Here is a 25,729-nt window from a genome sequence, read left to right as displayed (position 1 = left end):
AAGTTCTTACACGTATGGCTATTTTGATTCCTTCTTGAAAAAAAAAAGCAGTTTCAGTTCTATCTGGCTAATCAAAAAATAAATCAAAATAAGAACTCATGAATAGAAAGGCTGTGGCTTTAAAAACTGTGATGAGTACCGAGTCCATTGTATATAAAAATAAAACTTTAAAACTGAGGAAATCATTGTTGCAATATATTAAGTTACAGACTCTGATAAAATTAAAAGGTCATTTAATGAACAAGACTCGTGAGGGAAACAAAATAAAATGTTTTTATAAAAACAACTGTTATTTTCATCTTACATGGCAAGGAATTAATTTTTAATATGCCCTGAATCTGAAATATATACTTTTAAAAATACAAAGTAATTCTGTCTTCAGTGTTTTTAGAACCTTTCTTTTTAACCTTAGAGGGAAGTTTTAGAAATTAATATTTATTGAAGTAATGAGACATTTACCTAAAGTTCAACAGTTCTTTCGTGTTTACACCTGTTTCTTTTTATTTGGTTGGTGCCAAACAAAATCATATGTAAATATCTTTTTTTGAAAATAGCATACACTATGGTTTTCTTTTTCCACAATTTATCTAACTAGGCTTCTTTCTTTATAAGTATTGAGGTGTTTGATTTGATAATTATTTAAGATCGAAATTTTGATTTTTAAGTGTGTGTGAATTAGGATGCTTTTCTTTGTCTTTTTTTATTCTTTCTTATTTCTTGAATATATGTAAGTATGTGTAATTTTTCCAGGAACAATAAAGTTATTATTCTTGAAAAGTAAGCCAAGGATAAAATCTTAGAGAACCCCAATAATTAAGTAATAAATGGAAGGAAGTTCCAGTGGAAGAAACAGAAGAGAGGCAAGCACAGTTAAAACAAAGGGAAATCAATGTTTCAGAAGCCAATGAAGGAGTAAGCTTGAAATATAGTATAAATCAGTGGTGTAGGGATGCCTGGGTGGTTCAGTCAGCTAAGCATCTGCTTTTGGCTCAGGTCATGATCCCGGGGTCCTAGGATCGAGTCCCGCATCGGGTTCCTTGCTCAGCGGGGAGCCTGCTTCTCCCTCTGCCCGCCACTCCCCCTGCATATGCTTGCATTCTCTCTCTCTCTGACAAATAAATAAATAAAATCTTTAAAAATAAATAAATTAATAAATCAGTGGTGTAAAATAGTTGATTTCAAACATTGGCTCTGACAAGTCACCAGTGACTTAACTAAGAGCGATTGGAACAACAGTAATTGGGACAATGGGCAGATGAGTGGTATACAAAAACTTATTAAGTATAAATTATTAAGTTATTTATTAATTATAAATTGTGAATACCTAAAAAGTACCGTGGTAACAATGAAGCTATCAAATTTATTTTTTTCTAATGAGGTATTTCAGTATGGACTGAAGTCTTATAGAAAATACAGTTATCTTGGTTTTAACAAAGGAATAACCCTTCAGTTGGAACTGATACATTCCTTTTACTAAACAGTTTAGGCTAGTGATCAGGAAGGTGGTGGACTTGCAGATCTCCAGTTTCCTTCTAACTCTACGCTTTCGATTCCAGGACAATAGATGAGAACTAAATGAGTTCCAGAAAAATGTAATATCAAACAAAAATATAAATGAATTATTAATATCTAATACAATAACTCTATATAATTTATAGAACTCTGAACACACATAACTAGTAAAACCTTATTGATGAATCGAAAAACAAACATCTTTTTTCCTTATCAAATATCTCTTTAGAATTTTTAATGAATTATAAAGCTGACTTTCAGGCATCCTATTTGATTTCCTCGTGTAAGGTAAAAATGTTAATGACATATCAATAAGTAAAGCAGTAGACAGAGGGGAACAAGGATAAGATCTGTACAAGGAATTGAAAATAAAACATCAAGAACTAGATTATTTTAAAATGCCTGCAATAAATAGTCTCACAAAAAAATGTACCTTCTCTTTTCTCTGCCATACACGTATTCAATTCTTGTATTGTTGCCTTATCAACAGATATACGTACTTTAAGTTTATCCAATTCTTCTTGAAGATTCATCCTATGAAAATTAACATAATAAATGATTATTTAAAACATGTAAGTTAAGGAATAATGTAGCAAACAGATGAAAGTATTAAAGATATTTAACAAAATATGAATTAGACAGTAGTAAAATAAAAGAAAAATATACCACTATTAACAAATCCTAACAATTAAAATTGAATTTTAATGAGAATCTGGGAAGTAAAATGTCTTAAGTGATTTTAAAATTTATCTAAGTGAATATGTTAAATACTTAAAACATAGATTATATGATAAAAAGAAATAATGTACTGAGTTACCCAACCACTTTTTTTTCTAAGATTTTATTTTTAAGTAATCTCTACATCCACCGTGGGGCTCGAACTTATAGCCCCAAGATCAAAGTCACATGCTATATTAACTGTCGGCCAGGCAGGCACCCCAACCCAACACTTCTTAACACACAGATATCCTATGGAAAAATCATGATAAAATGTTAATACATATACTGAAAGCCAAAAGAGTACATTCTAGATTCCAAGAAGAGACAGAGAACCCCTACTAGTAAAATGGAATTAAACTACCACGATGAGAGACTGGATCAAATACCACCTATGGAGACCTCAGACCTTCAGACCTGAATGGGGATGGAAGTTTAAGCCCAAGGCCCTCTATGGCTGAGAGACAAAATGGGGCTAACGGTAGCAAGATGGGAGACAAAAATTTGCTGAGTGTGACAAAAATATCACAGTTTATCTGGCTGGAGTTTCATTAAAAAGAGGCAAGCCTTTAACTGGTTTCAAAAATCAAGCCATATACATTTGCAGAGATCTAAAGAATTGACAGTAATGTAAAAACTGGTTCATGGCCAGTGTCCATTGGAGAGTTCAGGCAGACACAATCATCCATTACAGACAGGCTTCCAGAACTGAGAGAATGGACTGGAGAAAGAGCACCACAGAAAATAAAACTCAAAAGAAGTTAAATTTGCAGATAAGAATAATTGTATGAATAAGTTCAAAGCCACGAATGACACTCTACATATCACCCCACCAAAATGAGAGAATGCACAGTAGGGAAATAAAAATAATAGAACAATTCAAAACGAGTTTTTATATAATTAGAGTTTTAAAAATGTTGAAAAAAAGGAAAAAAAGGGGCCAAAACATATATTTTTAAAAACATAATAATTGAAAGCTCAATGAATGTGTTAAATAGCACACAGACAAAGCTAATGAAAACTAGTAAAATTAGAGACAACATAAAGAAACAAAAGGAAGGAAAACAGTAACAATATATAAAGAATGTTTGAATGAGAAGCCCAAAAGGCATCTCAGAAATTATTCAAGGAGAGGGGTGCCTGGGTTGATTTCTGCTCAGGTCATGATCTCAGGGTCATGAGATTGAGCCCTGTGTAGGGGTCCGCACTGAGCGTGGAGCCTGCTTGGGATCCTCTCCCTGCCCCGCCTCTGCTCCTCCCTCCACTCATGTGCTCTCTCTATCGCAAATAAATTAAAAAAAAAAAAAGTTATATATATATATATATATATATTACTGACAGCTGATGAAAAATGTGAATAAATAGATTAATAGATTAAGAGAGTATCACAAACTGCAAACAGAATAAATAAAACTATATTCACAGTTAGAAACGGAAACCGCAGGACAGCACAGAAAAAGAGACAATCTTAAAATCAACCATATTGAGAAGAGATGTTACTTAACAACTAAAGAGCTTTGGAGAAATAGAAGACTTCTCACAGCAACAAGAAAAGTCAGAAGAAAAATAAGTAATATCTTCAACATTCAAAGACTTAGTATTCATAGATCTTAGGTGAAAGAACTATTAAAGAATATATTTTAGGTAAAAAAAAAACCCTCAAAATCAATATATGAAATAAAATAGGCAGTGATGAAGAAAGACATCTGTAAACATGTACATGGAAGTAAACCAACATTTATCGTGTAAAGTCAATAAAACAATATTCAAATGAAGGTAGAGACACAACACGGTAGAACTAAAATTCTGAACAATAAAGTAATATAAGATCAAGAACAGGATCAGAGTTACAGTATTTTAAGAACCCTGTATTGTTGGAGAATTGAAGGGGTTGATGAACCTTAGTTTGTCAAATAAATGATGCAGAATTTCAAGAAAAAGCATTTAAGGAATGGAAAACATATAAAATTTACAAATCAGAAAAGGTTAAAAAAAGAAATGAACAAAATGTATGCAGTCTAAGGCAAGAGAAGGATTTTTTAAAGGAGCATAAAAAATAAAATATACACTAAGAAAAAATAATATTAAAGATGGCTATTACATAATGATCAAAGGAATGCATTACCAAGAAGATACAGCAACTCTAAACTGATATGTATTCAACAATATAAGAACTATATTCCTATTTTATTTTATAAAAAATTTATTCAATTATAACATTTATGTATTAAGAAATACATTTTTTATATTTATACTTTATATAAATATTGAAAAACAAGTAGTTTCTGCTTTTCCTCACTCATTTCTTGAAAAATTGATGTTTACAGTTTGATGTGTATACTTATATTTTTAATATAAATATAAACACACATACATAAGGATCTAAAATATTAGGATTCTATGACTATATCCACAGGTTCTCAGGTAGGTTCCAGACTGATGGGAGGAGCACACACACACACCCATGCACACAGCAACTAAGTTTGGATGAGGTTCCTGCCTAGTTTAGCTAAGGACATGGAACATTCTGAAATAGGATGGCCCCAACAAAGAAAAAAACAGATGTAGCTCATCTCGACTTAGTTTTCCTCGGCTTTCAGATCACTAACATAGCAGAACACAGGGCTACAATTGTTGGAAATGTTATTTCTTGCTTATTTAGAGGTATTTTATACTTATAGCTTGTTTTTTGTTTTGTTTGTTTTGTTTTGTCTGGAAAGAGCTTACACAGTCCCTACGTTTAATAAGTATATATAAATATGAGGGACCAACGGTTCTTGAGTCAAACTAAGCACCAACAAACCCCATCATACTGGATGTTTGGCGGAAGGCTGTCGGAGTCAGCACCTCTGAGCAGGATGAACATTGGATATTTACTGACTCTGGTTTATGGCCCACCTGTTCTGATGTTCCTGACACTCTGAAGGCCCACAATTCAAAATCTACTTCTTACTGGACAAATTATATGAAATGACTATATTCAGATGCTGGACGACAGGCAGCAGAGAACTGTGATCCCTGAGAGAAAGCAAATTAACAAAGAGGGCCCTAATGATAGCCTAGATTTCTGCCAGGAGCCAGTCTCCATACTATGATGCAGGGAGACAGGTTCCAAAAAAAACATGATGGCCTTGCTGAGATGAAGAGAAAGACACTGGAGTTTGGGAAGGCTGAAATGACAGAATTTGTGACACACAGTTCCCAGAGGAGGGAGCTACAAAAAGAAATAGCTACAGAAATCTGCATAAGAATCCTTTTGAGGGGTGCCTGGGTAGTGCAGTCCTTAAGCGTCTGCCTTCGGCTCAGGGCGTGATCCCGGCGTTGTGGGATCGAGCCCCACATCAGGCTCCTCTGCTGGAAGCCTGCTTCTCCCTCTCCCACTCCCCCTGATTGTGTTCCTTCTCTCGCTGGCTGTCTCTCTCTTCAAATAAATAAGTAAAATCTTAAAAAAAAAAAAAAAAGAATCCTTTTGAGTCTATAGCTAAATACTTTGCTGCATACAAGTAGGATCAAATTCAACAAGGCAGGCAGAGAACCAATGGAGCTCTTAAAGGAACTATTCCCAGAGTTTACACAGGATTGGGAGACCTTTAATTCTGACCAGCTTGAGAGGAGAATCTCTGTTGATCACCAGGAACATTCAACAAAGAATCCAAAAGAGTCATCTAATGAATAGGGATAAACAAGTCTCTGGTAAAGGATACCTGAAACCTGTGCTAACAGTGTTTTTAAAAATCTGAAAATGTTTAAACAGATTTTAAACACACCTGTCTCAGCAATCAATACAGAAAGTGAATGGAAAACAGGACACAGAATATTTGAAAAGACTATGAAAAAACTTTTATAGACATTTATAAAACATTCCACCCAATAACAGTTTTCAAGTGTCATGGAGTTTTCACTAAGATAAAACCACATGCCGGACCATAAAGCAATTCTCAGCAAAATTAAAAAGATCTAAATCATGGAAAGTATCTTCAGTGGCTATGATATAATTAAATTAGAAATCAATACCAGAAAGATGTCTGAGAAATCCCTCAACTTAAAACTTCCAAACCTTTTCCTCCAGATAAAGATTTCAAGAGGAATTTAAAAAGTTTGAATTATAAAAAAATTCAAGTACCAAATTTCAAAATATGAGGAGCTAACAAACTGCTTACGTGGCTTTCTACCCCACTATATGCATATAGTAGAAAGAAAAAAAAAAGATCTACAACGAAGCTCCCAATTACAAAAACTAGAAGAAGACGACAAATTGAGTGTAGAGCACTTTTCTCCTATGTGCATCGGCCATTTGGATGTGCTCTTTTATGATATATCTATTCAAGTGTTCTGCTCATTTTTTTATTGGGTTGACTGTCCTTTACTTAATCATTCATAGGAATTCTCCAGATATTCAGGCGGACATATATACTGCAAATATCTTTTTTCACTCTGAATGTTGCCTTTTAAGTCATTTAATGATATCTTTTGATAAACAGTGGCTCTTGGTTTTAACATAACCCGGTTTATCAATTTTTAGTTTATATTTAATCTGTTTTAAGAAACCTTTGCCTACTACACAGACAAATAGATGTTTTCCTGTTTTCATCTAAAAGCTCTATGACTTAACATGGGGCTCCTGATGGCTCAGGCAGATAAGCATCCAACTCTCCATTTTGGCTCAGGTCATAATCTCAGGGTTGTGTATCATGCCCCACATCGGGTTCTGCAATGGGTGTGAAGCTTAAGATTCTCTCTCTCTCTCTCCCTCTGTTCCTTCCCCCTCCTCTCTTTTTCCCTCCCCCCACCAAAATAAAAAATAAGATAAATAAAAGCTCCATTACTTAACCCTTCACAATTAGACCTGCATTCATCTAGAATTGATTTCTGTGTATGGTTTGAGAATATGGTGTATTCCACTAATTAAAATAGTTTTCTTTTAAATTGAAGTTCTTGGAACTTTTAGTTATACAGTTGTATCATCTGCTATTTGGGTTGTTTCCATTTTTCATAATTATAGACAATGCTATAGTGAACATATGTGCCCATATGTAATATCTCTTTAGTGTTTTCAACTAGAAGTGGCTTTACTAGGTTTTTGAGTACATACTTCAGAAACAGAAAGAATATTTCAAATGTAACAAAAGTATGGAGAGTAATATAACCAACATTAATGTGCCAAACATTTGGGTTTAAAAACATTAATATTATGCCATACTTAATTCAAAGCTTTTATTTTTGTGAAAAAATAAAATATTCTGTAAATAATATTATCTCCTATAATAGTCCACCTTTCTTCCCTCCCCAGAAATAACCAGTTCCTTTAATTTGGTGTGTATATTTCTGTTTTGTGTTTTAATACTATATATGTATCTGTTTAGTTACAGATAACTATGATAACTATAGATAACTATAGATAACATATATATGGATACATATGTATGTATGTACACACACATATATCTACAAAAATATAGTACAATATATGGTTTAAAATTTTATATTTTAGAGAATATATACTCTGACATATATGATATACTATTATTCAATTTCCTTCTTTTAACTCAACTTTTGCTTTTGAGGCCCTTCCATTTTGATAAATATAGATCCAATTTATTCATGTTAAATGTAATACAGTATCACATTATATTAATATATTACAATGCACTTTTATCAGCTATTAATAGGCATTTAGACTACTTCTAATTCTTCACTATTACAAAAATACTGCAATACCTTATTCATGTATGCTAGTTCACTTTATTTAAAAAAAGTCCCAAAAATCTATTTCAGAGTGAAATTTTTGTCTTAGGGTTCACCCCCCCCCAAATTGTAGCATTATTAATGATGGAATTGTACTGGGAAACAATCACAACAAAAGGATAATCTTTTGAACTGAATAGTTTACTAAGTGAAACATTCCTTTGAAACATAACATGGAAAAGATTGTCAAATATGTCAGTATGGAAGCCCTTGGATTTATATATAGACATCTCAGCAGTGATTTGTACCAGTTCCGGTCCATTTCACATGAAGTTATTAGTGTGTGTGTGTGTGTGTGTGTGTGTGTGTGTGTGTTTAGTACCTGCATCTTAGAACTAACGAGCCATATTTTAGCCAAGCATCTTGGAAATAGATTTGCTAACACTAAGATTATGAAGGAAAAGTTAAGTTTGGTCAGTGGGTGAACACTTACCCTTAGCTTTAAAGGAAGGTGATTAACACTTTAGCTTCTGAATACAGAAAGTCTATTCAAACTATGGTTTTTGGTAAAATTTCTTTTTGGTCCTTGGTGCCTTAATTTCTTCTCCCTGATTTTCAGGAAAAGACAGAGGTACAGGTATAACTGGTATTGAAGACCTTGATGGCAGACGTCTTGTTTAGACCATTTTAACCAGTGATTGAGTTGTTTGGGAAGTAGTAGGCTTGATTGAGAGTTCTTGGCATGGATTTAAAATGGAGATTTTGGGATTCCTAAAGTTATGTGAAGTTGCAATCAACTGTTTGGTGGTGAGTGAACTTTTTAGAAATGGTGGTCTAGAATTCCATCTATATTTATACGCTGGCATTGCTCTAATTCCATTTTGAAGCATTTTGTTCAAGCTTGCAAGATCCAGAATTGCTTTCTCTTTTTTCATGACTTCCATCTATACAAGCCGTCTTAAGACTCAAAGAGTCCAAAAGTTTTGGCTGTCTCACTTTGGTTAGTTTTGGAGGAAGAGGGTCGTTCAGTAGCTGCTGGGAGTACAGAAGGTAGTTTGTAGTCCAGGCCTCTCTTTTTGTACAGTCATATGTTGCAATCTTAACATTTCTAGTAAACGAGTTATCAAATGTTCAGTAGAGCTTTCTGGAGGTTCCACTGTTGCTTTCCAATTCTCAGATTTTGAGAGGGCCAATTTGTGCAAGTCCAGAGTATTGAAGGGTGAAGGGAAAAAATCAGGATATGGACAATTGGTTCCTCTGTGAAAGATTCCTCAACATTTTCTATTGTTTCTGGCTTTAACTATAGTCCATCCTTCTAAAATAGCTGAACAAACTATCATTTGCTTTTCCATTTTCTGATAAATCACTTTCATCTGTTAGGTTTTCTTCCACACAGCGGTTTGTTTATTTCAAATTCCAATTTGTAGCAGATCAAGTTTCACCACTATTATTTTTTTTACACTTGAACATAAATTCATATAAGGCTCATTTCTATCTTTAAAAAAGTCTCTATTAGCACAGGGCCAGCAGACTTATTTCACCTAGCAGACTACTCTCTAGCTCCATTCACATCATTGCAAATGGCAAGATTTCATTCTTTTTTATGGCTGAAATATTCCAGTGTGTGTGTGTGTGTGTGTGTACCCCACCTTCTTTATCAATTCATCTATTGATGGACACCTGTGTTGCTTCCATATCTGGGCTATTGTAAATAATGCTGCAATAAACATAGGGGTGCATGTATCCCTTTGAATTAGTGTTCTGATATTTCTTGGAAAAGTACTCAGTAGTGGGATTAATGCATCACAAGGTAATTCTATTTTTAAATTTTGAGGAACCTCCATACCATTTCCACAGTAGCTGCACCAGTTTGGATTCCCACTAACAGTGCACGAGGGTTCCTTTTTCTCCACATTATTACCAAAACTTGTTGTTTCTTGTGTTTGGATTTTAGCCATTCTGACAGGTGTGAGGTGGTATCTCATTGTACTATTGATTTGCATTTCCCTGATGATGAGTGATGCTGAGCATCTTCTCACAGGTCTGTTACCCATCTGGATGTCTTCTTTGGAGAAATGTCTGTTCATATCCTCTGCTCAGTTTTTAAGTGGGTTGTATTTTGGGTATTCAATTTTATCAGTTCTTTATGTATTTCAGATACCATCAGATAGGTCATTTGCAAGTATCTTCTCCCATTCAGTAAGTTGCCTTTTAGTTGTGTTGATTGTTTCCTTTGCTGTGCAGAAGCTTTTTATGTTGATGTAGTCTCAGTAGTATTTTTGCTTTTGTTTCCTTTGCCTCAGGAGACATACCTAGAAAAATGTTGCTATGGCCTATGTCAGAGAAATTACTGCTTGTGCTCTTTTCTAGGATTTTTTTGGTTTCAGGTCTCACATTTAGGTCCTTAATCCATTTTGAGTTTATTTTTGTGTATGGTGTGAGAAATTGGTCCAGTTTCATTCTTTTGCATGTAGCTCTCCAGTTTTCCCAACACAATTTATTGAAGAGATGGTCATTTTCCCATTGAATATTCATTCCAGCTTTGTTGAAGATTAACTGACCATATAACTATGGTTTATTTCTGGGTTTTTCTATTCTGTTCCATTGATCTATGTGTCTATTCTTTTTTTTTTTTTTTAAGTTATCTCTATGCCCAACACAAGGGTCAAACTTAAGACCCCAAGATCAAAAGTCACATGATCTACTGACTGAGCCAGCCAGCAGGTACCCCAATCTATGTGTCTATTTTTGTGCCAGTACCATACTGTTTTGATTACTCCAGCTTTGTAATAACTTCAAGTCTGGGACTGTGATACTTCCAGTTTTGTTTTTTAAAGAAAATATGTTTTAAAATAGACTTTAGTATAAATACACTTACATAAAGTAATTTTTCTATCTTTCTTCAGAAAAAAATCAAATGATCATTCAGTAAACACGATATACTAGGTAATTCTTTAAGTAAACACTATGTAATTCTTTAAGTAATTTAAAAAATTTTATATATATTGAACCTAAAATGTATGAAAACACATTAAGGCAGCAATTAAATTAAAAATACTATATCGGGGCGCCTGGGTGGCACAGCGGTTAAGCGTCTGCCTTCGGCTCAGGGCGTGATCCCGGCGTTATGGGATCGAGCCCCACATCAGGCTCCTCCTCTATGAGCCTGCTTCTTCCTCTCCCACTCCCCCTGCTTGTGTTCCCTCTCTCGCTGGCTGTCTCTATCTCTGTCGAATAAATAAATAAAATCTTTAATAAAAAAAAATAAAAATACTATATGAATGATGCTATGACCTGAGTGTTTGTGTTCCCCTAAAATTCATGTTGAAATCCTAACCTCCAAAGACGGTGACAGTAGGAGGTTGGACCTATGGGATGTTCTTAGGTCACGTGGATGAAATCCTCATGAATGGGATCAGTGCCCTTAAAAAAGAGACCCCATAGAGCTCTGTGGCCCCTTCTGTCATATGAGGATAAGACAAGACATCTGCAACACAAAAGAAGGCCCTCACCAGACCATGCTGGCACCCTGATCTCAGATGTTCAGCCTCCAGCACTGTGAGAATAAATTTCTGTTGCTTATAGGCTACCCTGTCTGTGGTATTTTGTTACAGGAGCCTGAACAGACTAAGACAGATGACCTCAAAAAACAAATACCATATGTATATGGTCTCAAGTATATGAAAACAATTTATTGACATCGAAAGTTAATCTCCAGAGTTAGAAAATAAAACTCCAAAACATACTTGCCATTTACTTCAGTGAATTATCTCCCGATAGTTACAAAATATTTTTTCTTAACTAATAGTCTTGTTAACTGTACAGTAAAATAAAATGAAAATACAAGAAAAATATAATCACTGAAAGGTGATTATAACTATCAGTGGATGAATGGGTGAACAAAATGTGGTATATACATACAAGAGTATTATTCAGCCTTAAAAGGAAAGAAATTGTGACACATGCTACAACATGCAAAAACTTGGAAGACATGACAAATGCAATAAACCCCAGACACAAAAGGAAAAATACTGTATGATTCCATTTATACAGGATGCCAAGAATCGGCAAATTCACAGGGCAAAAGGATAAAAAGACAAGAGCTGAGAGAAGGGGGAATGGGGAGCTATTATTTAATGGGGACACAGTTTCATCTTGAGAATAGAAAAAGTTCTAAATACGGATGGTAGTGATGGTAGGACAACAATGTGAGCATATTTAATGGTACTAAACTCTATGACTAAAAATGGTTACAAAGGTAAATTTCATGTTATGTAAATTTTACCACAATAAAAAGTATATCTCCCCCAAAAAGGTCGATAACACCACAAACAAAAGTATAAACTATTTCTATATTTTAGCCAGATGGGAGGGAAGGAAAGACAAAGAAGAAAAACGGAAAGAATCAGGGAAAATGGAAACATGGGAAAGCATAGCAGGGCTTTATCTTCAATCAAAGACTGTAATTATATATTTGTGTGTTTATTGATTATTATTTGTGTTCTCCAATAAGCTGAAGGCCTCTGAGGCTGGAGCATGTGTGTTCTGCTCAATATTTTACTTTCAGTGTCCAGTGTATTTACTGAAATCACGAGTGAAAGCACAATACAAAGGGTCACACAGATTCAGTGCTATGTAACTAATATTATAAAACCCTATAGTTTAAAAGCCTCTTTTCCCCACATATTATTTACTAGCTATAATAGTTTACTTGCTTCCAGGTCCTGGTATTTTAACAGAATCATGAGTGCATTCTAAAAGCCTATCTAGAGGCCTCAGGTTCCATCACACCTGAAACATTCTTGAGATAGAAAAGAAGAGGATGAGGGACCCTAGGCTATGGGGCTCTAATTCAGCAATGAATTAGGTTTCATGCTGATCTTGTTCTGAAACTTCTCACTCTTACTTATGAAGACTTAATAGGTAGATGAGTTTATTTCTTATGTCTCCAATATCAGTGGCTGAATTTCTTGTCTCTGATTTTCAGTTTTAAAGTACGTGAGATTCAAAACCCATTACCATATAGCCTTGAAATCCATTGCCTTTCAACAGACACTGATAACATGTACAACCTTTGATTATGCTAATATCCCAGAACTCATATTCTCATTTGCACTTGGCTTATGATAGCCTGTAGTGTTTCATGTTGGATTGGTTTCTCAAGGACTGATACATTTAAATTCTTATCTTATTAATTCATCACATTATAACTCTTCCACATGATCATACAGCCTCTTCTTCAGAGCTATAAAAAAAAGTATGTGGGACAATTGGATATTCACATGTAAAAGAGGTAAGCTGTACCCCTACTTCACAACAAATTTTAAAAAATTAACTAAAAATGGACCAAAGATCTAAATAGGAGTTAAAACTACAAAACAGTTAGAAGAAAACATGGGGGTAAATCTTTATGACCTTGGATTTGGTGATGGCTATAAGGGCATAACACCAAAAGCATAAGGAAAAAAGAAAAATGAAAAAAATAGATAAATTGAACTTCATAAAATTAAAAACTTTTGTTCATCAAAGGGAACCATTAAGAAATAAAAAGATCACCTACAGAATGGGAGAAAATATTTGCAAATGTCTAGTAACCACAATATGCAAAGAATTCATAACTCAAAATCAAAAAGAGAACCCAATTTTTTAAAACAGCAAAGACTTGAATATTTATCCAAAGAAACACAAATGGCAAATAAACATATGCAAAGATGCTCATTAGTCATTGAGAAAACACAAATCAATACCACAATGAAATACCACTTCATATATTTAATAATTTAAAAATATTTTTTAAAAGTAATAATTTTTTTTTTTAAAAGAAAAAAAATACTGAGTGTTAATAAGGATGTGGGGCAAGTGGAATCTTTGTAGATTGCCGGTGAGAATATAGAATGATGTAGCCACTATAAACACAGTTTGGCAGTTCCTCACAAAGTTAAACATAGGCTTACCATATGACCCAGCAATTTTGCTCACAGGTATATATCCCAAAGAATTGAAAACAAGTATTCAAATAAATACTTGTACATAAATGTTCATAGTGGCACTATTCACAATAGCCTAAAAGTAGAAGCAACCCAAACGGTCGTCAATAAATGAACGAATAAATTGTATATACATACAGTGGGCTATTATTCAGCTGTAAAAAGGAATGACATATTGATACATACTACAATGTGAATGACTCTCAAAAACCTTATGCTAAGTGAAAGAAGCCAAATGCAAAAGGTCACATATTGTATGATTCTATTTATATAAAATATTCAGACTTGGTAAATTCATATGGATAGAAAGCAGATTAGTGATTGTGAGGAGCTAGAGGAAGGAGGAAATGGGGAGATTGGAAGTGACTGCTTACTGGGTATGGGGTCTCTTTTGGGGGTAATGAAAATGCTCTGGATTAGATAAAGGTCATGGCTACACAACATTGTAAATACACTAAATGTCACTAAATTGTATGCTTTAAAATAAAATAATGTGGAGCACCTAGGTGGTTCAGTCGGTTAAGCTTCTGACCTTTGGTTTTGGCTCCGGTCCTGATCTCAGGGTTGTGAGACTGAGTCCTGTGTTGGGCTCCACACTGGTCCCTCTCCCTCCCTCTCTGTCCTCCTCCCAACTCACACATGCACTCTCTCTCAAATGAAAAAATAAAATCTTTAAAAAAATAATAATAATAATAAAATATTCTCTCCTTCCTCTGCCCCTCCCCACTCACTCTCTCTTCCTGTCTCTCTTTAAAAAAAATAAAATAAAACTTATGTGTAATTCATACAATGCTGATGGTTATCCAAAAATACATTTGTTTGCAAAATATGTCTTGATTTAGCAGACATTTTCTAGAGAATTTTATTTCCAACTCATGTTAGAGAAATTCAGTTACTAAAATCCTCATTTCTACATATGGAAAAATAATATTTGTGCTCAGGAAAACAGGGAGCCTTGATTTGCCATACAAAAAACCCCTGAACTTCCTACCATAGTATTTTGATTTTAGCTCCTTAAAAATTATTATTTGAATTTTATAAAATATTCTTTGAAATCATAGCCTGCATATATTTAACGTTTAACCCAAGAAAGAAGAAGGTATTCCTTCTTGGGCAATGCTACTGACCTATAGCTTGTCTACTTTTTATCATTAAAGAAAAATGATCAAAAGATCATTGAATCAAAGAAGACTTTAGTTATGATATACTGCATTAAAATTCCCTGCTTCTATAAAATAAACCTGAATTTTTAAATTATGAATTCTAAACCCCTATATTATTGACCCCAACTCTACCTTCACTGACAAATTCACCAACCAGGATTCTCAGCATGAAGTAGGAAAAGCATCAGTAATTCTTTGCAAATATTTTGTATTCTCATACTGATTTTCAGGTAAGGAACAAAAGTGAAACAGAAATGATAAGAAGGGGGCTAAGATGTTCAATTGTGCTATATAAATAATTTAGTTTTTATTTTGAGAGCAATGGAAAGTTGTTAAAGGTTTTTAAACAGGGGAGAGGTATGTTCATTTATGTATTTTTAAAAAAATCACTCTGTAGCGGAAGGGGGAAAATGGATTTGAGGGGATAAGAATGGATGTAGGGAGATTTTATGAGTTTATTCTACTTGAGCAAGAAAGATATGATGGTAGTTTGGACAAGGACATTGATAATAAGAATGGAAAGAAATAGATATATTTTAGAGATATTTGTGATATGGAATCATTAAGACTATTGTAAGGAGGTAAGGCAGAGGGATGAATCAGTTATAACCCTCTAGGTTTCTCGTTTGGGCAAATGGACAAATCATAATGCCATTTTCCCTGCGTTATGCCACTACTATTCCCTTATTTTTGCTCTTATCACACTGCTGCTCTTTTCCCTGCTAAGCTACATGAAGTCCTGATTAAAAAAAAAAAAAAAGGGAGGGGTAGCATATTATTTCTTTGTGCTTACCTGTACCTAGCAGAGTGCTCAGATGCAGTATTTTTTATAGGCTATGCATTAGTATAAAAAGACCAAAAGTACCACCCACTGTAAGTTCCTGATTTATTTAGCCAGAGATACAGATAAACATGCAATGAATGTCAGCACACCTTCCCTTGACTTCGTGGGTTTCTAACAAGGACACGCTGGATTTGTAATATAAGAAAAGCTTAATATGCTGTGGCACCAGAGTCTCTTTTTATAGTTTTATATATCACTGTTGAGAAATAATGTACACAAATATTTTTATACCTGTGTTTTTATTCAGGAAAATGTTAATTTATTCACTTAGGAGAATGTTAACCTGACTTTGTTGGTTTATATATCTAACTTAGTGATGGTAAGGCAACATCCTCAACTAAGTGGAAAAGCTGAGTGAGCCTGGCCTTTCTGAAAGCTTTCCTTGACTCTTACCATCTAGCAGCCCAAAGAATGGTTTTACCTCACCGGCACATGGCAGATGGCCCTAAAATAAATCTCATTAGAGTCTGAAATCGTTCTTCTTCAATACAACACTGTATATTCAGTCCCTAGCTTAATGCCTGGCTCTGAACTATATTGTTTAAATGGTGAATGAATGAAAAAATCTATGAATATTTGTTAGATAAATACTAAGTTGAACAAGCCAATTCATCAGTTCATAGATTGTGAAGTTCTTGGTCTTTTGTTAAAACATCACTGATAAAATAAGCAGATATATAAGTATATCTGAATTACTATAGGAACTATATTCCATACAAATTTCTCAAGTCCTCACATTCTCACATCCTAAAGCAGCAACATAATCCTGAGCACACTCGATGGTAGAAACACCACAGTATAGGTTGGTGGCAGCATCATTTCCTTTAACATATTTTGTAACACAAATTTTTTGTATCATGTTCAGGGTTTTATATTTAATTAATGGGATGAATAGGTGGAAACATGGAACTAGAAGTTCTAACTTCTAGTTATTATTTAACACAATTTTTTAGTAGGATCTTAAAAAGTTAACTCAACATTAATGACTGGATTTGGAAGAACTAGTTTAAAGTAGTTTAGTAGGATCTTGAAAAGTTAACTCAACGTTAATGACTGGATTTGGAAGAACTACTTTAAAGTAGTTCAGAAGTACATCTTCTTTTATATATATCTTTTATATAGTCTAGCCTTTTTTAAAAATTTAAATTCAGTTAGCTAACATCATTAGTTTCCGATGTAGTGTTCAGTGATTCATCAGTTGCACATAACACCCAGTGCTCATCAGATCACGTGTCCTCCTTAATGCCCATCACCCAATTACCCATCCCTCCACCCACCTCCCCTTCAGCAACCCTCAGTTTGTTTCCCAGAATCAAGAGTCTCTCATACTTTGTTTCCCTCTCTGATTTCTTCCCATTCAGTTTTCCCTCCTTTCCCCTATGATCCTCTTTGCACTGTTTATATTCCATATATGAGTGAAACCATATGATAACTGTCTTTCCCTGATTGACTTATTTTACTTATCATAATTCCCTCCAGTTCCATCCACGTCGATGTAAATGGTGGGTATTCATCCGATCTGATGGCTGAGTAATACTCCATTGTATATATGAACCATATCTTTATCCATTCATTTGTTGATGGACATCGGAGCTCTGTCCATAGTTTGGCTATTGTGAACACTGCTGCTATGAACATTGGGGTGCAGGTGCCCCTTCTTTCACTACATCTGTATCTTTGAGGTAAATACCTAGTAGTGCAATTGCTAGGTCATAGGATAGCTCTATTTTTAACTTCTTGAGGAACCTCCACACTGTTTTCCAGAGTGCTGTACCAGCTTTTATATATTCTAGCCTTAAATAGTCAGGATTAAGTATTAAACAAGATGCCAGGGATGCCTGGGTGGTTCAGCCAGTTAACTGGTCAACTTGTGATTTCAGCTCAGGTCATGATCTCAGGGTCCTGGGTTCAAGCCCTGCATCGGGCTCCATGCTCATCATGGAGTCTGCTTGTACCTTTCCCTTTGCTCCTCCTCCTCTCTCTCAAATAAATAAATAAAACCTTTTTAAAACAATAAAAAAATAAAGCAGATGCCAATGTATGACACAAAAATAAGACCAGCTGGTCCATAGAAAAACAAGTTAGAACTTCTAGTTCCATGTTTCCACCTATTCATCCCATTATTTAAATATAAAACTCTGAACATGATACATAAAACAAGTGTAAGAAGACTCTGAAAGGCAGGGAGAAGAAGAAGGATACAAAAGGGACCATAGGAATACAAGAACAACCCACAGTGATAAATTCCCTGGCTTTCTTCTTTCCTCTTAAATATCTCAAAGTAGGTACTGGAGAAATCCACAACCCAGAAATGCCAATGGACACAAACAAACAAAAAAATCTCAAGGAAATTCTGCTCTCCCTAGCCAAAGAACTGAGAAATGGGCAAACTGGCAGGACAGAAATCTTAATTGACAATACCCACTCTACTCCAGCCATATACCACTGGGTAAAAGGAAAGAAAAAAAAAAAAAAAAGAAGCTGCCGCCTTGCTATCTCTGTCAATAAAGGTCAAATGTGAAGCCTGGTCTTCCACCCTCATCAAGTAGTAGTGAGGCACCCCTTCACACACCCTTTAATGCAGAGTCAGTGAGGGTCAAGTTAGGAGCTAAGACTTCTATCCCTTCATGGCACTAATGACCTGACCTTCTCCCTCACGCATGACGCCATCAGAGATCTGTTAAGATAAAAGATTTAAATAAGATCCAATGTCTCAAAACACAATACCCCCAATGTCCAAGAGACAACTGAAAATCAATTCTCATACCAAAAACAAAGAAAATCTCAACTTAAAGGAGAAATTGTAATTAAAAAATGCCACCACCCAGATAATAATGCACATGTCAGAATTACTTGAGAAGGATTTTATCTTACTTTTTTTTTAAGTAATCTGCCCAATGTGAGGCTCAAAATCACAACCCTGAGATCAAGAGTTGCATTTTATACCAACTGAGCCAGCCAGGCGCCCCTTAACAAAGATTTTATTTTATTTTTTAAAGATTTTATTTATTTATTTGACAGAGATAGAGACAGCCAGCCAGAGAGGGAACACAAGCAGGGGGAGTGGGAGAGGAAGAAGCAGGCTCATAGCGGAGGAGCCTCATGTGGGACTCGATCCCACAACGCCGGGATCACGCCCTGAGCCAAAGGCAGACGCTTAACCGCTGTGCCACCCAGGCTCCCCTAACAAAGATTTTAAAGTAGCCATGATTAAAATGTTTCAATGAACAATTATGAATGATCTTGAAACAAATAAAACAGGAAGTCTCAGCAAATAAATAAGTGTTATAAAGAAAAATCAAATGGAAATTTCAGAACTGAAAATTATAAAAACCAAAATAAAAAACTCAATGTATGGCTTCAATAGCAAGGATGACAGATGAAAGAGGAAAGAATCAGTGAACCTGAAGACAGAACAATAGAAATTACCCAGTTTTAACAACAGAGATAAAACAAGCTAAAAAAATAAAACGAACAGAGCCTCAGGGACCTGTAGGACAATACTAAAAATATCTAACAGTCATGAAAACAGAGTTCCAGAATGAGAGGAACAAGGAATGTTGGGCTGAAAAAAGTATTTAAAAAAATAATGACCAAAATTTCCTCAATTTGAAAAAAGAGCATAAACCGAGAGTTTCAAGAAGCTTAGAGCATCTCAAACAGCATAAACCAAAAGAAATCCATGCCAAGATATATCAAAATTAAACTCCTGAAAAGTAGAGACAAATGAAAATGATGGAATGCTAAAGAGAAGGATGCGTTCCCTTTATGGGAGCAACGATTCAAATAACAATGTATTTTTCATCAGAAACCACAGAAATGGAATATTTTTCAAGTTCTAAAGAAAAAAGCTGCTAACCTAGAATTCTCTAATCAGTGAAAACACCCTTCTGGAGTGAAGCTGAAATGAAGACATTTTAAATAAAGGAAATTTAGAGGATTTGTTCCTAACCAACTTACCCTAAACAAAAGTCTAAAGAAAAGCTCTTCAAACAGAAAGAAAATGACTTAAAAAAAAAAAAAAAAGAGTGAGGGAGAACTTCAAAGGTCAGAAGTGAAGAAATAACAGTGGAAAGATTAAAAATATCCTTCTTTGGAGTTTTAAAATTATGTTTGACAGCTGAAGCAAAAATTATAACATCATCTAATGAATTTCTCAGTGTTCAAACCAGTAAATCTATAGACACAGAAAGTAGCTTACTGGTCATCTAAAGAAGGGAGGGTGGTAGGGGTGGTGGCAGAATTGGACTAAGTGGTGTGGGGCTTGGGCAAGGGGATAAATGAAAATGTTCTAAAATTTAATGTGATGATGGACATATAGCTCTTTGAATATATTAAAATCCAATGAATTATTCACTTTATATGATGAATTATATTTCAATACAGCTATTAAAAATTGTCAGAGACAATTTCTGGACAAATCTATAAATAATTTTTAAGATAAGAGACTATTAGCAGCATCAGACTTTAGCACTAATATAGTGTACTTTAAGAGGTAACTGCAAGTACACATATAATCTGATATATCATTTTTATCATTACATGGAAAAGGTGTAATCTAAAGTTACATGTGTTATCATGTAATATATAAAGTAAGATTCAGATTTATAGCTAAAAAAACTCAACGGTATTTGATTACATTATGCCACATGACGCTCATCATCTCAAAGACAACAGGCTTTCAAAAAGAATTGCATGGTGTGGATGTCGAAAATTAGCTCTAAATGAAGAAATAGTTAAGTAGCAAAAGAGCTAATTATGTTGGTCTAACTCCTTTATATTCCCAAAAAAAAAAAAAAAAAAAGAAATGCGTTCTTTCTTTGCCAAGCTGAATATAATAGCCTGTGAATTATAAGATCAAGGAAGAAAACTGTATGTTTTCTAAAATATGAGTATCCTTCATCAAGTTTTATACTTAGGGCAGCTAAAAGACCTATGTGGAGGGATCAGCATTAAGCCCAAAGGACAGGCAGTGCACAGCAAGAAAGAAAGCAATTCCCTCGTGTCTTTTGCAGGTCACTACCAAGGACCATGTTAGCAGATCCATACCAGACCCTTAACAGGCAGTTCTGCTGCTACCAGTAATTAGCTTGGACAGCTCTGGCTCCAAGAGTAGCAGCAAGGCTACACCATAATGAGCTCAGCTGGGATTAGCAGGACAGGGCAGGGAACCAAGAGAGCTCAGGCATTCTGCATTGCGTATGTATCTAGGAGATCAAACAAGGATGGCTGGCTAGGTTATCCCCTCTCCACCTCATTCCAAAAATGAAGCACGGCAGTGTCTAAAATACAGGCTAATGAAGAGCGACACCTCCAACAGATGAGAGCCACATTAATTAACACAATCCCTAGATCATATTATACAGTTTTGGCTAGAGCTAGCAAATGTGCAACTTGTTATTGTATTATACATATATATATATTTAAAAAGATATGCCTTTTTTTCTTTATTTTTATTAACAAAAACCAGATTATTTCATTTTCAAATTTTATAAGGTATTTCTCTCATGATCTTTAAGCCACAAAACATTTCTCCTAAATGTTTATCTAAGTCCATATTGTTAAAAAAGAAACTCACTTTTGAATCATGAGCTCCTGGTTCTCCCTTTTGAAATAGGCCAGTTCGTTCCATACAGCATCAGAATCTTCTTGTCGAAGTTGTTGGGGATCTGCTCTCTTTATTTTTCTGATATGAGTCCTATTTTTAAAATGAAGTTGTTTTCTTCCTTAATATGTTCAAAGTGCAATGAAAATTCATTTATACATTCCCTAATTCAAGTTCACTATTTATGGAATGAATTTCCTAAAACTCAAGTATGCAGAAATTAAAATCCTATGTCATAATTTCTAAAAAGCTTAACTGCTACTATGGAAAGCAAACTTTTAGGCAGACACATGACGGTCTTAGGTCAATTTCTCTGCTTCATTTTAGTAATAATAAAACATATATTGCAGGATGGTCAGTTTCTAAAAAAGGATTATAAGCAATTATAATATAGGCATTTAATATAATATAAACATCGAGAATTTATTGTCAACCAATCTGAATGTGTTACATGTGCTCAATCTTAAAACACACTATTATCAGTAAATATGTCAGAAAGCAGTTTTCACACTTCCTGTGACTACTAAAGTTAGGCGAGCAGAGGCTAAATGCAGGACAAATTGCTTTATCACTACTTTACTGACAAGTGATATGAAACACTTCCCATCCTTCAAAGGAAAAAATTAAACGTGACAATTACCTACAAAACATGCCAGACGCCCTTTATGTTTTCATTTTCTGTACATAAAACAAACTCTTCGTTTTTATTTTGTAAAAGTGCTGTACTGGCCAATTTAGATACAGTATTTCTCTATAGAACAGACCAATGTGTATCATCAACATTGCCCTAAAGGATCCATCTCAAAAGATGAGAGGGTAGTAGATTTTCTGTACTCATTCAGTCCTTTGCCCTCTGTTGATACTGTTAACAAGGGAGCCACTTACAACTAACCAAGATCTGAACACCTGTTCAGAGCAATTGAACTGAGACCGCCAATTCATTCAGATAAGCTGCAGAACAAACTGATGGATAGTAAAGATTTTCAAATTGCATACTTGGTTGAAGTAGTTTTCAGCGAGTTAACTATATATATAAATTTCCTATTTCTCATCTTTCAAGTAAAACTTAAATACTGTTTAAGTTACAAACTTTGTTAATACCATTATTTTATTTATTTAATTTTTTCAATCATATGGATATGAACTATTTTTGCATTATCTACTTTTATTAAGCTAGTCTATTGATATCGGAAATGTACACAGTAATTCATAATCACCTATATTATGAATTCTGTAAATTATAGGAAAATCTATAGTTATTGCTAGCATATTTATCAGTTTTCATTTATTATATTATCTATTTAAAAATTCACAATAAAGATTTGAATGCCAAATAATATCTTTAAAATCAAACAAAAGCCATTAAAACACCTATATGATGCTACCCCATTCCATTTAATATTTAGGGAAATGCCTTTATGAGCTATGTAACTCACATGCCACTGCCTTCTTCCCACTGTTTTAATTGCTCTTTTACTGCTCTGTAGTTGGTCTGTAACATCTGTAGCCTTTCCTTGCGTTTTTCATGGGCACCTCTTAGCTCATCATTTTCTTGGCTCTGTAGAACACAAAAAAGCAAGTACACAAGTTTAACAAAAGTATTAGTATAACACTGCAAATGAAAAGGTTACTCATCTAAATATGAAATTCGAAAGAAAATAGTAAATATAAATTAATTTGTAATACTTATTTGAGTGGAAGAAAGGGAAGGATTCTTAAAGTCACAAAATAGCTTTGCTTGGTAAATTCAACCCACTTACTGCATTTTTAAGCTGCTAGTAATTTCAAAATTAGTTTCATTCCTTTCCCTGTGGTCAATTAGTACACATACTAATATCTATGAGCCAACTGTATATAATTTTTTTTCACAAAAGGTTTTGTCCATACATAACACATGATTGTTTTGTTAATTATAATTACATATGTAATTAGTGTAAAAACACTAATCATAGTAAGATCAATGCTTCCTCCCATGGATTCATGATTAGTTTAATATAAAGCATAAGGATTACACAGGAGAAAAAAAATCAGTCCGGACCTATGTTTAAAGTAGCAGAGCTTAACCTTCGGGGTTGTGCTATACAAAATTGCAGTGTGAGAGCTGGGTTTCGTATTCTTGAAGAGACCATAAAAACATTACTAGGTTAGACAATTAAAGTCAACAACTTCCGAAATGTTCTAAAAAGAGTACAAGAAATACGTCTTCATTTTTAGGTATACCCACAAAATGAACTTAGAAAGGCCAAATTTTCAGTTCTTAGGGGATGTACTTATATTACTTATGCACTGTGTTTATCAAAGTAAGTAACTTCCTGAGTTTTTTTAGCCATTGTGAATTTCCAATTTGTCTTTCAAACTTTTTATACTTCTATATGAAGGAAATTGTATACTTGTTTAGTGGAGGCAACAGGTACTCTGTAATATTATAGTGAGGTGAGACAAGCAGGCTCATGGCAGTTAGAAAAATCTGAATTCTATTCTTGGAGCTCTTTCATATTAGCTGCATAATCTTAAGAACACTATTTAAATTAAATCCATTTCCTTTTCTGTAAAATGTGGAAAAGAGCACAGAGATTTAAATTATGATGACTAAATTAAATGAGCGAATATACAGGTAAAGCCCCTGGCACTGTGCTTGCCCTATTGAGGCAAAGCAAAAGTTAGCTTCCTTCCTTTTCCTCTTCCCAAGTATTAGCTGATGTCCTTATTATTAAGAAGCCAAATTCACAGTTTCCTGAATCATCTACCTCTCATCTCAACTGTAAGACAATACAGAGTTTGTATTATTTTACTGCAATTCTACCTGTCTCAACAATATGGATATTTGGACATTCTACTTCGAATACAGGCCTAGTAGGATAACTTCAATAAATCTCTTAAGTAGTTAATAACTACTTAAGTATTTGAGTCCTGTGTGCACCAAGCCGTCTGCATGCCATATGGAAATGGAAGTGCTTGATGAAAAAGTATGGGAATGGCATCACTTGAAAGGGACAATCAGAATAAATGTTATCCTGAAGCATGTTAGAAGATATACAAATCACAGGAACTGCAAACTTGCTAAAGAGTACCATGTCTAATACCATGGTTAAAAATTCAGGATACTGAACTGAATTTTGTTCATTTCAATTAAAGAACCATATATTAAGAGCCTATTACATGCAGAGTGTTAAGTACTGGTAAGAGTTCAAGTGTTGCTGCTCAAAGTTAGTACATTTTATCTTGACATAGCTACTTAAATTCAGCATGTACCATTTTCTCCATCTTCAAAATAAAAGCTATTTATATCTCCCTTCTTCTAACACCAAGGAATGATTTAACCTTGACCTTGAGTTTTCCCTTCTGTTGTTAAAAATCCAAATATAACTTCACTTCTTTAAACAATAAGCTTTCTAATCTTAAGTATGTGAAATAATTTAAATTAACCAAAAAGAAAAGTAAGATTCCTTAAGAACTAATACGATTTATTAGGATTTTAAACAGGATATATTACAAATTATTAATAATCTAATTATAAGAAATGTATAGGTACTAGAAAAGATTTGCGTCAAAACACAATTTTCAAATAAACATAGTTAAGTACTTTGTTAAATTCTAATAGCTTTCTCTAATTATTTGTCATTGAATTGAATTCTTTCCCCATAAACTCTTAGTTTACAACGAATTTCTTTAAAATTATTACATACAAATCCAGTGCTTTGGAATCATTAAAAGTCTGTGTTAAAAGCCCCTAGAAACTCTGAGAAAATAACCTAAAAGATTGCCCAAAGTAAAAAACAAAATGGAATATCCAGATTTTTTCTGTTGCCCTTCACAAAAATCCTGTTTAATCAATGGAACAAATTGAGTTACTTATTGTTAGTACTGTCATTATTTTAGCATTTTTCAGTACTGCTTCAGCTACCATTAATCACGGAATTTATACCCAAGGTTTTCCTTAGTTCTCAAATAGAAGTCAACTATCTTATGCTGTTAAAACAAAGATTAAGACTCAATAAAAATTTCCTGAGTCCTGTATGTCACTCACAACGTGCCAGGCTGTGTACTAGGCAAAGTACTTAATCAAAGCACTCAAAGCACCTCTGCTTCCTAAAACTTTAGTGTAATATATTTACAATTAGAAAATAGTTTTGAATAAAGCATGAGAGACTATGGACTCTGAGAAACAAACTGAGGGCCTCAGAGGGGAGGGGGATGAGGGAATGGGATAGGCTGG

At 34.2% G+C, this 25,729-nt stretch overlaps 1 protein-coding gene and 1 pseudogene across 3 annotated transcripts in view; both read right to left on the bottom strand.

Moving 5' to 3' along the window:
- Positions 1-25,729, bottom strand: part of CNTLN (centlein) — a 285,688-nt gene that overhangs the window by 102,059 nt on the left and 157,900 nt on the right. For all 3 annotated transcript variants that reach the window (XM_040631462.1, XM_040631460.1, XM_040631461.1), the window contains exons 11-13: positions 22,950-23,071; positions 21,487-21,606; positions 1,946-2,046 (exon numbers count right to left, since the gene is read on the bottom strand). In XM_040631462.1, coding sequence (XP_040487396.1) covers positions 1,946-2,046; positions 21,487-21,606; positions 22,950-23,071 — 343 coding nt within the window. The remainder of the gene's footprint in view (positions 1-1,945; positions 2,047-21,486; positions 21,607-22,949; positions 23,072-25,729) is intronic.
- On the bottom strand, positions 8,379-16,767 carry LOC103662188 (annotated as a pseudogene).

This window comes from Ursus maritimus, unplaced genomic scaffold (assembly GCF_017311325.1).
Source record: "Ursus maritimus isolate PB19 unplaced genomic scaffold, ASM1731132v1 scaffold_17, whole genome shotgun sequence".
Lineage (NCBI taxonomy): Eukaryota > Metazoa > Chordata > Mammalia > Carnivora > Ursidae > Ursus > Ursus maritimus.
The sequence above is the reverse complement of the archived record's forward strand: the minus strand, read 5'-3'. Positions and strand labels throughout refer to the sequence as shown.